Source organism: Corythoichthys intestinalis, chromosome 12 (assembly GCF_030265065.1).
Source record: "Corythoichthys intestinalis isolate RoL2023-P3 chromosome 12, ASM3026506v1, whole genome shotgun sequence".
Taxonomy (NCBI): domain Eukaryota; kingdom Metazoa; phylum Chordata; class Actinopteri; order Syngnathiformes; family Syngnathidae; genus Corythoichthys; species Corythoichthys intestinalis.
The window spans coordinates 13,000,392-13,014,453 of NC_080406.1; the positions used below are offsets into that span (position 1 = coordinate 13,000,392).

General features: G+C 37.8%; 1 protein-coding gene across 1 annotated transcript in view; it reads left to right on the top strand.

Moving 5' to 3' along the window:
• The window catches only part of calcrla (calcitonin receptor-like a), an 84,750-nt gene that overhangs the window by 51,224 nt on the left and 19,464 nt on the right, over nucleotides 1-14,062 (top strand). The window contains exons 2-9 of the mRNA XM_057851918.1: nucleotides 6,550-6,658; nucleotides 9,654-9,807; nucleotides 9,892-10,002; nucleotides 10,094-10,206; nucleotides 12,372-12,463; nucleotides 12,552-12,678; nucleotides 13,775-13,928; nucleotides 14,002-14,062. Coding sequence (XP_057707901.1) covers nucleotides 6,550-6,658; nucleotides 9,654-9,807; nucleotides 9,892-10,002; nucleotides 10,094-10,206; nucleotides 12,372-12,463; nucleotides 12,552-12,678; nucleotides 13,775-13,928; nucleotides 14,002-14,062 — 921 coding nt within the window. The remainder of the gene's footprint in view (nucleotides 1-6,549; nucleotides 6,659-9,653; nucleotides 9,808-9,891; nucleotides 10,003-10,093; nucleotides 10,207-12,371; nucleotides 12,464-12,551; nucleotides 12,679-13,774; nucleotides 13,929-14,001) is intronic.

The window sequence follows — 14,062 nt, forward strand, 5'->3', positions numbered from 1 at the left end:
TAAAGCTTCGTAACGCTCCTCGTCACCATTAGATGAACATTCGTTACGTCCTTCTACGTCGGATTCGTCGCTGAAACTAGAAACGAAATTGTCTGCCATCATCGCCGCCATTCAGTATTAAAGCACTGAGCCTTTTTCTTGTTGAAGAAACACTGTCACTGTCAATTCTGAATTCACTTTTATTGACAACGAGGGGTGTTTCTTCATGAGGGAACCTGGAATATGTGCAGGACGAACACAATGCATCAGCATAAACAGCTCAAAACACCCCTAATTCTCCCCTCACTAGAAGGAATTATATTGATGCAGACAGGCGCTGCCCCCCTAGTGGCCGGTGGCACTCTCTTCACTTGTAGTGACGTCACGCACACAATCTGCCAGATCTCGGGCGCCGGTCGTTTTAGCTTGACAATCGAGCCAAATTTCTCTCATTTTCTTGTGTGTAATTACACGAAGTGGCATGATATGAATACAAAAGGCATGCGTTTATAAATGATGGAATATTAACATTTTCCCAGGGCATGACAGACTCTTTAAGGTAGGGTTATCAAATTTATCCCGATAACGGCGGTAATTAGTTTTTTTTAAAAATGAATCACGCTAAAATATTTAACGCAATTAATGCATGCGTTGCACGACCCACTCACGCATTGTCGCGCTCAATCTGCAATGGTGCTGTTTTACCTATATAGAGAGATAAAAGGCAGCGTAAAATGAGTAGTGTGAATTTTGGCAGCCTTTGGAGCCTTTTTTAGTTGGCTAAAGCCTTACAATCCCTCTCCCTACGATTAGATATATCAGGGGAAGCAAGGTAGCAATTGATCTTTTTCTTAACACCTTATTTTATTTCCCAACGTAGAGAAGATATATCAATTGGTAACACTACGCACAGTCATGGTTCCACTTCCCATCATGCATTTGGGCATGGCTACAGTATCATTTACTGAAAGCTCAACAAATACACTAGATGGCAATATTTAGTCACAATATACAAACTCACAAGTCTTTCTATCCGTGGATCCCTCTCACAGAAAGAATGTTAATAATGTAAATGCCATCTTGAGGATTTATTGTCATGATAAACAAATACAGTACTTATGTACTGTATGTTGAATGTATATATTCGTCCGAGTTTTATTCATTTTTTTCTTAATGCATTGCCAAAATGTGGAAATATCGGGATCGGCAGATACTCAAACTAAAACGATGGGGATCGGATCGGGAGCAAAAAAACATGATCGGAACAACCCTACAATGTACCAACATCAGATTTATATACACAAGTGTTAACAACAAGCATAATAAAGTGCTTGTGTAGCGTAATCCGTTTCCACCGATATTTATTATTTATTTTATTCCACGGACCGCATGGAGGTTTCCCCAGCTGCTGCAATTATCCGAGTCTGACGATGATGAGTCACATCAATGTGCGAATGCACGCAGCAAAGCAAAACGCCTGGACTCATTTATCCGTTCAATTGGTTGACATACTGACATGTGATCAGCAGAGATAGTTAGCTCTGATGGGTTCAAATGTGCATGTTTTCTGGAACAGCAAAAAAAAAAAAAAAAGTTTGTTGAATTGATGCGACAAAAAAAGGGCAATGCAACAGAAATTGGATCAAATCTTTAAGAGCAAGGAAAGCGTTGAGGAGACTTCTTTATCATATTTAGTTTTATTTGCTTTGATGGGAAAGTTCAGAACATCTTAGCTGTCAATGTGCACTTTGGACTTATATTTGTTCATTTATGTTAGGCTACTTATTATGATTTTAAAAAGTCAATGTTTGCACGATCTTCAAAATATATTCCATTTCACTCTGCATAATATAAGTCATTTGTACTTATTTTTCTGAATGTATTTTACTTATATCTTTCTCATTACAAAAAATAAAGCAAAGGTAAATGTTTACATTAACTTCAATTTTACTATACATCCTATGTTCTTAAGTAGTTAAAATTGGGATTTGGCATTTAGTATGTGAGGAAATGAGGGAAAATAAAAATTAGGAGATGGAGGTTGGGGATATTGCTGTTTTTGTTAACTTTTATTTTGCAAATCATTAAAAAAAATTGAATTGAAAATCAGTTTTTGTATGTTTTATAGAAATAACTGTGCCAAAACAGTTTTCTTTGCATTTCAGTAGTTTTAGGAGGTTTGACACCCCCCCCCCCCCCCCTTCCCAAATAGATAAATAAATAAATAAGCAAAATTTCTGGCTCCGTGGCGACCTTCACGTCGGGGAGTTCCAGCAAGAAATCTAGCCACTTTCACCCCTGATTTTATGGGTGAAACATGGTAATATAACAAGGGTCGCGATGCGATGCAGGAATCACAGACATCAAGGAGTGGTCGAGTGGTTTTCTTTTTCATATATTTACCGTTTTAAACATTTTCTTTTAATTTTTCTTTGTTTGGATCGATTATTTATTATCTAACATATCAGAGAAAATGCGACAGTAACAACAACAAAAAATGCTATTAAGCGATATTTATGAAGTAGATATCCGTGACTTTTTTACAGAAACCATTTTTTTCATTGTGACGTAATTTGTTTGGAAGTTTAAAATATGCGAGTGAATAATTTTTTAAAGTTTTTTTAAATTTTTTTTTTTTTTTTTTTTTTTATGAAGTATTAGACATCAATTAATTATTTTAAGCTAAAAAAAGACATGTTGAATAATAAATATAATTACCTTCGTCTTGTGGGTTGGTTGAAACAAAAGCGGTTGCGCGACATCTTTCCAGGGTAAAACACACAATTTAAAAATAGTTCGGGGGCTTATTGCGCCATGAATCTGCTATGGCAGCATATAGACGTATTGTTCTATCAAACACAACAGTTGTTTTGGCTTATTTTAAAGAAGAGTGCAAGAGCAGAAACTGGTTTTTCAGTCTTGTCTGTGTTGGATGACATATATTTTATCTTTTCACAGGAAACACATGTAAATCACTCTGTATTTTATACAGATACCAAATACTGGTTTCCTTATTTACACAAAAATGCACTGTATTTTGGCGTAGTGATTGCTGTGTGCACGTGGGATTTATTACTCCTTCACCTTTCTCCGTTTCCGGCCTTTTCTTATTAGTTACTGTCATAGTGAAGTGTCCCTATTTTACATTTTGAGGAGGAAAAGTAACAAAATCAAGGTTGGATTAGATGCTCTGCATCTGTTGTGACTCGTGCAAAATCAAGATCTGACGGGATGCCATGTCAATCAATGCCAGACATCACAGAGGGTGGGTGATAGGCTAAGAAGCTCTGACGTGGGTACACCTGCCAAGCTTTAGCTAAGGAAACAATGTGTCAATCAAAAAATAAACCAAGTAGTGAGGAAGGATGGATTGACAAACTTTTTTTTTTTTTTTTTTTAAATTAGGATGCTTTGCAACCTAGTGGATCGCAATTGACATACTGGGAACCTCTAGTCTAGAGATTGTCTTTCATGAAAATGGCTGCTGTTGAAATGGTTAAGTGCTCAACCCCAGTTTTAATTGTTTAAAGTTCACTTACGGTCATGATGTTTAATTTAAGCAATTCTGGTCCATGCATCAATTGTTAAACTAAACAAAGTTAAAGTCAGTTATAGGGGTGTGACAAAATATCAAAATGGTGATGTGTCATGATACTTTGCATTCTAAAAGGTTATCGATACGCTCGTGCCAAGAATAGAGATATCATTTTAAATAGATGTCAATGTTTTAGGGGGAAAAAAATAAAATAAAAAATAAGGAACCAACAAGATGCGACCAAAATCTTCCACCATAATAGTGTCTCAGTTAACTCTATGGCTGCCATTGATTGGTCGAAACCAAAGAATTCACAGTCACTTAGTGCTGCAATGATTAATCGATTAACTCGAGTCATTCGATTAGAAAAAAGCTTTGAATCAAATTTTGCTGCTTCGACTATTTGTTTAATTGAGTGTTGTGTTGTAATGGTGTGTTCTTAAAGTGTTTGCATTCAGTTTTATTGATTTGGGTGGATACACTATCCTCTAGTGGCAACAGTGAATATGACATAAATCATTTAACACAGCTGAATCCAGCAGGTCCCTGTTAAGACCAGCATAAGCTAGGTTTTTGTATGAGCAAATATGTTTTTAATACATTCATAATTTAGTTTATAGGTATATTTAGCCATTTTTTGTGGGAATATGTGTTAGAATGATTTGTTAAGGGAACTGTAAAAAACCATTAGCATTTTATAGCATTTTAGTTAGCGGACTTTTGCTATGAAAGTTAGCCAGTTGTTCTTTTGTTGTAATTTGATCCTCATTTCTTATTTTTTTATCAAAATCAACAGGAAGTGACTCATAAAATGCCCCGAAATCAACAGGAAGTGACTGAAAATCAACAGGCCAAAATTATCTCATTGCCTAATGCCTGGCATTGGCTGCCACTGATGGCCATACAATTGGGAGGGGCCTGTTTGAAATGGAAGGGGTTCATTTGCTGCCACCCTCCCAGTTCAAATGGATTGGACATCTACTAAAGATAAACTTACAGCAAAATGATGAAGATAGCTTGTTTTTCTGTTTATTAGCTGTTTTGTAGGATATCCTCAAATGATTTCCTGACCAATGTATCAATAATCGTTGTATCGGCATATCGTGAGATCATTGTTATCGTGAGCTTTGTATCGCAAATCGTATCGTATCGTGAGGTACCAAGAGGTTCCCATCCCTAGTCAGTTAGCAATTGCTTCTAAACTTCAGTTCAAATGCTTTCCCGGCATGTGTAAAGAAAGAAGAAAAAACATCCCACACACAGCGCACAGCCCCTTTTTATTTCCCATTATGATAGCAATTAATCATTTACAGAGTAATTTACAAACATCTGTTGAACATAAAAAAAAAAACATCAACCTAAAATTAACTGGAGTATCCATAACCAGCAAATGCTATCATGCTTGACAGTATAATGTCCTGAAATAAACATCCTTTAATTATTCTTGCCTGCAGCAGACTTTTTATAAATCAAGCTTGTGGAAAAATTGGCATTTTGTTGGTGCATGATATACTTCAAATTAGGGCTGCAATTTTTGATTATTTTAGTAGTCGATTAATCGATTAACTAGTTAGTTTGAATAATCAATCGGATAAGGAACATCAAAAATTAAAACACCTGAGTTGAGCCTATAAAATTTTAAATAAATGAGGATCTAGTAAATACAACAAAAGAACAATTGGTTGCCAAGATGAGAAAAGTAATTAATTAGAATACCGTAATTTTCGGACTATAAGCCGCTACTTTTTCCCTTCATTTTGAATCCTGCGGCTTACAGTCCAGTGCGGCTTACTTGTTGATTTATTTGGGTTAATAGATAACACTTTATTTGACAGCGGCGTCATAAGTCCGTCATAATTATGACATGACACTAACATGTGCATTACTGAATGCTTATGACAGATGTCACTACGTGTCATCCGGCAAATTATGTCACTAACTCCATTTCTAGCCACCTCTGATCTTTTACATCCACTCAAAAGTGACATAATTTGCCTGATAACACTAAATAACATCTGTTATAAACATACATTAATGCTCACGACAGTGTCATGTCTTAATTATGATGGTCTTTTGACGAAGCTGTCGAATAAAGTGTTACCAAATACCATAACTTCCAATTAATAAAACAACTGGAACAGTAACTGAAGAAATAATTAGCACAGAACATGAATTTTGATTGTTATTTACATCCGTAGTGCTGCAATGCATGCTAGGAGGCATGTTGGACAACAACAGTGTTGACAGCAGAGGTTGACTCTCTCCCCCAAGGGAGCAGTGATGACCAAATGAAGCTTCTTGAAGCTTTGCAGCCAATTAGTTCAAAGCTTCATGGTGGTTCATTTGAGCTTATGACAGTCGTATAATGCTGCTGTCAAACCAATCCAGTGAGGACAACTGCGGCTTATAGTCCAGTGCGGTTTATCTATGAACAAATGCAGTTTTTGTGTAAAATTTGGTGAGTGGAGGCTTATAGTCAGGTGCGCCTTATAGTGCAAAAATTGCGGGTACTCACTACTGAAGAAAATAACGGCGTTAGTAACGCCGTTATATTCTAACGCTGTTATTAACAACACTGACAACAATACAAAAGACGTTACATACAGGCGTTGCCTCTGTAGATATTTTACAATCATCAGAAATGCACATTGGCTCACACCTGTGTTTTCCTATCTCACTAGCTCACTCACTCGCTCGGATGCAAAAAATGGTATCGGTGCAACACTAGTGACAACACTGCTTATCAACAGCATGACAAATTCACACCATCCTGTTAGAGTTGCTGCAAAGTTGATACGTGTACTGGTTTGATGAGACATTGGTTTAACATTTACACAATTTTACATCTGGATGTTAATAAAGCTATGATGTGTGATTTGATATTAAATTAAGAGCTGAACCCTAATGCACGAGTACTAAAAGTCACTTTACCTTTTTGAAAACCGTCTCAATCCATCACTATCACTTTGCAAATCCTTCTGAGTATATTTGTGACTACTGGGGCCAGGTTTGTAATTTATAATATTCTGTTACAGACCTGCAGCTGTTAAATCTTCCAAAAGCCTCAACATTGCCAACAGGAAGATGGAGAGCGCTGGGAAAAATGGACTAGTGGCACTTATGCTAATGTGTTCTCTGACAAAGGTACAGTAGGACTGCTTGCAAAGCACGCATTCACATCACGTAGCAGACCCAGTGTGATTTTTAACAGTGTGACCCTGAGGCATTGTTTGCTTTTACTGCTACCCTTGCTTGCCATAACCTGCCAAACAGATTTTGCTTCTTTTTACTGCATACGTTTTGACTAACTTTATTGTAGAATATGAACTTTTCATGTTTTAAAAATTCAGATTCCAGTTTCTTTGTACAATTTGCTACTTGCGATTAGAAGTGGGAACCACTGTTACCTCACCATACGATACGATTTGCGATACAAAGCTCACGATAACGATGATCTGACAAGATGGCGATACAACGGATATCGGTACATTGGTCAGGAAATCAATCTAGGATATTCTACAAACAACTAATAAACAGAAAAACAAGCTTGTGCTCTAAATCTGAATTGAGTTCATCACTAGTACAAGTCCAATCCATTTCAAATGGATTGAACGTCTATGGCCATCATTGGCAGCCAATGCCAGGCAAAGAGGTAATTTTGGGCCATTTAACGTCGTTTACCTTTTAATTTTCAGTTACTTCCTGTTGATTTGGGGGTATTTTATGGGTCACTGTCTGTTTATTTTGAGTTACAGAACAGGAAGTGACCTGGGAATCACCCAAATGATCAGGTAGCGACTCAAACTCAACGGGAAATGACTTGTAAATGAACAGCAAGTGACCTGTAAATGCCCCGAAAAATTGGACGGAATGACTATGAATGCTCTGGTGTGGAATTAGTAGAGGCGTGCGAAATTTCCGATTCTCAGATTATTCGCGATTCGGCCGTGGAAGATTCGAGAACGATTCACAAACATCCAAATTCCGATTATTGAATTATACCAGGTAAAGTGGAAGTAAAACACAGTAGGCGCGGTCTTGAGGAACGGACCGAGAGTAAATATCATGTTCAACTCATGCCACTAGATAAAAAAACAATCATACCTGAATGAGGCCGACAGCCGCTACAAACAACGCCCAGTTGCTAGTTGGTACAAACATACGGCTACAGTAGATATCACATATATGTAGAACTAGATGCAAAATGACAGACGACGGCGGTGTTAGAACATGTATTATTGAATAGAGATGCGAAATGACAGACATGCTGGCGTTAGTAAACAGCCGCCATCTTAAAGCAGTAGACTTTTCTAGAAGGCTCTTTTGTAGCGAACCTAATTAACTTTTTATCTAAAATACTCTAAATCGGCAAAATCTTGTCTTGAATCTATCTTTAAATGATGAAACAGTTTTAAAACTTTGACATGTCAAAAGTAGACAGGAGGGAAATTATGGAATAACGGGAGCAATTTTAACAACTGTAACGGTTGATTCTTAACATTAAATTAATTGAATATAGTTTAAAGCTGCTGATACAGAATGGGGACTGGAGTGTTTTATTTACTGTTATTTTTGTATATTTGTTTACTGTTGTATGTTAACTTGATACTGAAATAGTAGTTTGGTTTAGCCTGAGAGGATTTTTGAACAATTTTGGAACGAATGTACAAAACATTCTTTACAAAAAAAAGGAGGGGGTGCATCAATAATCGTTTTATAATCGAATCGGAGCCTCTGAATTGTAATCGTAATCGAATCGTTAGGTGCCCAAAGATTCCCAGCTCTTGGAATTAGTGCTGCACGATTAATCGATTAACTCGAGTATTTGATTAGAAAAAAAGATTCAAATAAAAATTTTGCTGCTTCGAGTATTCGTTTAATTAAAGTGGCATTGTAATGGTTAGTTTTGAAAGTGTTTGCATTTATTTTCATTGATTTAGGTGGATACACGGCCCTCTAGTCCACCTCATTTCACATGGCTGAATCCATCTGCTGTTTGAGCAAATGATTTTTTTTTAATGCATTCGTAATTTAGTTTAAAGGTACAGTGGGGAGAACAAGTACTTGATACACTGCCAATGGGAAAACCCACTGTATATTTAGCCTTTTTATGTGGGAATATGTGTCTGAGCCATTTGTTAAGAGCATTGTAAAAAGTGTTAGCATTTTATAGCATTTAAGCTAGCGGACTTTTGCTATGTAAGTTAGCAAAATGTTATTTTAATGTACATAGATCCTCTTTTATATATATATATATATATATATATATATATATCCCGTGTCAGACTCAGCTCAGGTATTTTAATTTTTTATGTCCCTTATCCGATTACTCGAAATAAACATTTAATCGGTTAATTGGCTACTAAAATAATTGATAGCTGCAGGCCTATTTCGAATGAAAGAACGTTCCCAGTCTAAATGGATTGGGCGTCGAGCAACGGCAATGGCAGCCTTAGAGTGACCTGAGGCACTGTTATTTTGGAAGATTTTGGTAGCAACTTGGTAGCAACATTTTTTTTTCTAAACACTCACACCTTTTTAAAATGATATCTCAATTCTTGGCAGAAGCATATCGATAACCTTTTGGGATACAAAGTATCACGATATATCACCATTTCGATATTTTGTCACACCCCTACTTGTAATTGTAAGGATGTATTGTAAGTGTCTCGCTCTCTGTAAATTGTAAAAATTGCTCGAACACCTTATAAAAGTAAAATTAGAAATCAAAGTTAGCAAAATATGTGAATTTAGTAAATAACAAGGAAGGAAACATTTGAATTTTAGTAGGTTTCAATTGGCCAAATGTGGCCACAATAGAACTAAAAATTATTGAAACATCCCATTTGAATTTGAAGAGGTGAATTCGCAAATGAGAAAAAAAATGCACAAAAAATTCCATCCTTAGGATTTTTTTTTTAACGTGAACACTGCTTAAGTTCTAAAAAATAATTGTATTTACATAAGAGAAAAAAATAAACTGAAGAAAGATAGGCAAAAATGACCAATATGATGAGAAAAGGATTATTAAAAAATCATTAAAATGAAAAAAATCCTCATACATTTCTTTAACACTCATGTGTGGTGTACTCCAAAGAATACCCCTGTCAAATGTTTGTCATGTTAAATCTCCTTGCAGATATGTGTGAAGGCAAGTCTCGAGGTCAATGAAACTCAGCAGCACCATCCAACCAACGTGTATCATGACATGGGACTCACCAGGAACAAGATCGTTACGGCACAGTTCGAGTGCTACCAAAAGATTATGAAGGACAGTCCGTCAGACAGACTAGGTAGTGCTTGAGTACTTCTTAGGACTATCTAAAACTCAACAGAAAACAGATTATGTTTCATGAACTTTGCTTCTATGGTTGTAGAACCCATGTGTAATCGCACTTGGGATGGCTGGTTGTGTTGGGATGACACCAGGGCGGGCATCACCTCTGAACAGCACTGTCCTGACTACTTCCAGGATTTTGATCCTTCAGGTGGCAATGTGATGGGGGTTTTTTTGTGGGGGAACAATGGAGTACATTTAAAACCAGAAATGATGATGTACTTTATTTGTATTTTCTGCAGAGATGGTTACAAAAATTTGCACTGACAGTGGCCAGTGGTTCCTGCATCCTGAGAGCAACCGCACGTGGACCAACTACACGCGCTGCAATGAACACACCAGCGAAGGCAGAGTGGTAGGAAAACGACAGCTAGAAAGCATAGATGTATACACAGATCAGATTTAGGGCTGCAGCTATCGATTATATTAGTAGTCAATTAATCAACTAGTTAAGTCAACTAGTTAGTTCGAATAATCGAGTAATCGGATTCGGAACATTTAATGCGTTGCAGAATACATTTTAGGAAATGTAAAAGAAAAGCTTGCTAGGATTCCACTTTCAAAAAAAGTATTAAACGCGAATACAAAATAAAATTCCTTAGTGTTTCTTCAAACTATACAGAATTGCACTTTCATTTAAAAATAAATTAAAATACCTGAGTTTAGCCTCAAACAGTATTAAAAAAATAAATAAATAAATGAGGATCTAAGTACAACAAAAGAACAATTGACAAACTTGCATAGCAAAAGTCCGCTAACTTAAAAGCTATTAAATACTGATTTTTTATTTTTATTTTTTTACAATGTTCTTAACAAATCGTTCAAACACACAAAAATCGGCTAAATATACCTATAAACTAAATTGCAAATGCATAAAAATACATATTAGCTCAAAAAACTTACCTTATGTTGGTCTGAACAGGGAGCAGCTGGATTCAGCAATGCTAAATGAGTTATGTCATAGTCACTGTTGGCACTAGAGGGTAGTTTATCCACCCAAATCAATAAAACCATATGCAAACACTTTCAAAACAAACCATTACAACCCTACTCTAATTGAACGAATCCTCGAAGCAGCAAAATTTGATAAATTTTCTAATCGAATTACTCGAGCTAATTGATTAATCATTGCAGCACTAAGATAGATAGATAGATGGATACTGTAGATATGGGTGGGAGGGAAACAAAAAAAGACATAAAATATTCAACGTTTACAGTGGTCATTATAATATTTGACTGCAGCACGAATAAAGGATTTCTTAAAACTGCTATCGGTTGAAAACAACAACAAAAACATTATATGTATTTCTAGAATCTGCCATTTCTGGAGAAATTACTCTGGGTCTTTGGTGTGTGGAGATACAGATCTTAGCCCCGCCCAGTTTGGTCTGGGGACATTTCGGGGACAATATCAGGTCACTTCCTGTTTACATGGGGACATTTGGGGGACACTTCATGGCATAACAGGTGACTTCCTGTTGATTTGAGGACATTTCGGGGACATGTCCAGGTCATATCACGTCGTTTGGGGACATTTGGGGCCGTGTCCTGGTCATATCAGGTCATTTTGGCACATTTGGGGGGCGGATCTTGGTCATATCAGGTCATTTGGGGACATTTGGGGGCGTGTCCTGGTCATATCAGGTCCTTTGGGGACATTTGGGGGCGTGTCCTGGTCATATCAGGTCATTTGGGGACATTCGGGGGGCGTGTCCTGGTCATATCAGGTCATTTGGGGACATTCGGGGGGCGTGTCCTGGTCATATCAGGTCATTTAGGGACATTTGGGGGTGTGTCCTGGTCATATCAGGTCATTTGGGGACATTCGGGGGGCGTGTCCTGGTCATATCAGGTCATTTAGGGACATTTGGGGGCGTGTCCTGGTCATATCAGGTCATTTGGGGACATTTGAGGGCGTGTCCTGGTCATATCAGGTCATTTGGGGACATTTGGGGGCGCGTCCTGGTCATTTCAGGTCATTTGGGGACATTTGGGGGCGTGTCCTGGTCATATCAGGTCATTTGGGGACATTCGGGGGGCGTGTCCTGGTCATATCAGGTCATTTAGGGACATTTGGGGGCGTGTCCTGGTCATATCAGGTCATTTGGGGAAATTGGGGGGGCGTGTCCTGGTCATATCAGGTCATTTGGGGACATTTGGGGGGCGTGTCCTGGTCATACAGGTCATTTGGGGACATTTGGGGGACGTGTCCTTGTTATACGTCACACCTACTATTGATATTTGGCCATTTCCTGTTGATTTGGGGACATATGTTTTTTTTTTGCCATTGAAAATGAACGGGAAATTTGGACGTCCATGGACGTCAATGGCATTGACTTACATTTGCTATCTGTGTCTTCGCATTAAGACACCGATACCTTATACGTTGTATACAAATGTAATTTAATGAATGATTTAAGGAACTTACCCAAATGTAACTAAATCAAATTCAGTATTTATGCATCATGTCTGTATCACTAATATTGAATTTTATGTCCTCGTTTTCTTCCATTCATGTAGACTGCAATGAATCTTTTCTACTTGGCACTCATAGGACACGGACTATCTCTGACCTCCCTCTTTGTCTCTCTTGGAATATTCTTCCATTTCAAGTTTGTGTCCAATTTAACATTCATATCTTGTGACTCGTACTGATTTCAATAAATAAATCATTTTGGTGTGCTTCCTCTCTCTGTGCAGGAGTTTAAGTTGTCAGAGGATCACACTGCACAAAAACCTTTTCTTTTCTTTTGTACTAAACTCTGTGATCACCATCATTTGGTTGACAGCAGTGGCAAACAACCAGGAGCTGGTGCAGAGAAATCCAGTGAGTATTTTGTTTTTTAAATCCTATGATTACTAGGGTTGGGCATCGTTTGAATTTGAACGGTTCCGATTACACGTTTCGATTCCGGTTCTAAACGATTCTCGATTCCAATTCTTTTAATTGGCAGGGTAAAAAAAATTGCATCGTAATACGACTTATTGTCGTACTATTCTCTCCATCATCTACCGCATAATCCGGGGTCGGGTCGCGGGGCAGCAGAAGACAGACGTAATTTATTGTTTTACTTACCTGGTTCTGACTGGTTAGAAGACTGGCGCAGCATGTCAAATACGCGGCACTCAGCTATGCACTAGGCACTCGGCACTTGTATTCCATGAAGCCGGAGGTGTTTAATCATATCGGTTGTGCAGCCACCTTTGCATGATATACAGTGGGGCAAATAAGTATTGAGTCAACCACTAATTGTGCAAGTTCACCCACCTGAAAAGATTCAGATCAGATCATTCAGATCAGATTCAGTCTTCCCAGCCTGGTGCAGGTCTACAATTTTGTCTCTGGTGTCCTTCGACAGCTCTTTGGTCTTGGCCAGGGGCGGACTATGACTAAAAAGCAGCCCTGGACTTCGACTCAGCCCAGCCCAAAAGAATCGCTGTACGAAGGGAAACACAGACCCTCTAGGGGGATCCGGGGCATGCCCCCCGGGAGAAATTTTTCTTATGTTTCATTGTAAAATGCATCAATTTCGTGCACTTTGAGAGAAAAATGAAGAAAATGTGTCTAGACTGTGACTGTCTGACTTTGGGTGCTCAAAGTCCTGCAAGGCTGAACTGGAGTTGGATTCATCTTCTGCCCTAGCTCTATGATCAACCTGAATAAACAAATGAAAGAATTTATTTTTTAAAGCAAGTTTTATGTATCCAATTGATTATAATAACACCTATCCCCTGTGTCTATAAAATGACTTCATTGTTTATGCCATAATTAATCTTGCCACACAAATAATAAATTTCAATGAAAATACAATAAACATTTCAAGACAAATCCCGTATACATAACCTTCCTTGGAAAGTATTAAGTAAGTGAAGCACAGTGATGATGTCAGTTGTGTAATATTAAATTTAATTTCCTTACTCAGACAAGCTGTAAAGTGTCCCAGTTCATTCACCTCTACCTGTTTGGTTGCAATTACTTCTGGATGTTATGCGAGGGAATATATCTACACACACTGATTGTGGTGGCGGTGTTCGCTGAAAAGCAACACCTCATGTGGTACTATCTCCTCGGCTGGGGTATGTCTGGAACACACTTTTTTTGTTGTATGCGCAAAGTGTCACAACTACAGAACTGTTCTTTTTTTTTCAGGTTTCCCTCTTATTCCTGCTTCCATTCATGCAATTGCAAGAAGTTACTACTATAATGACAA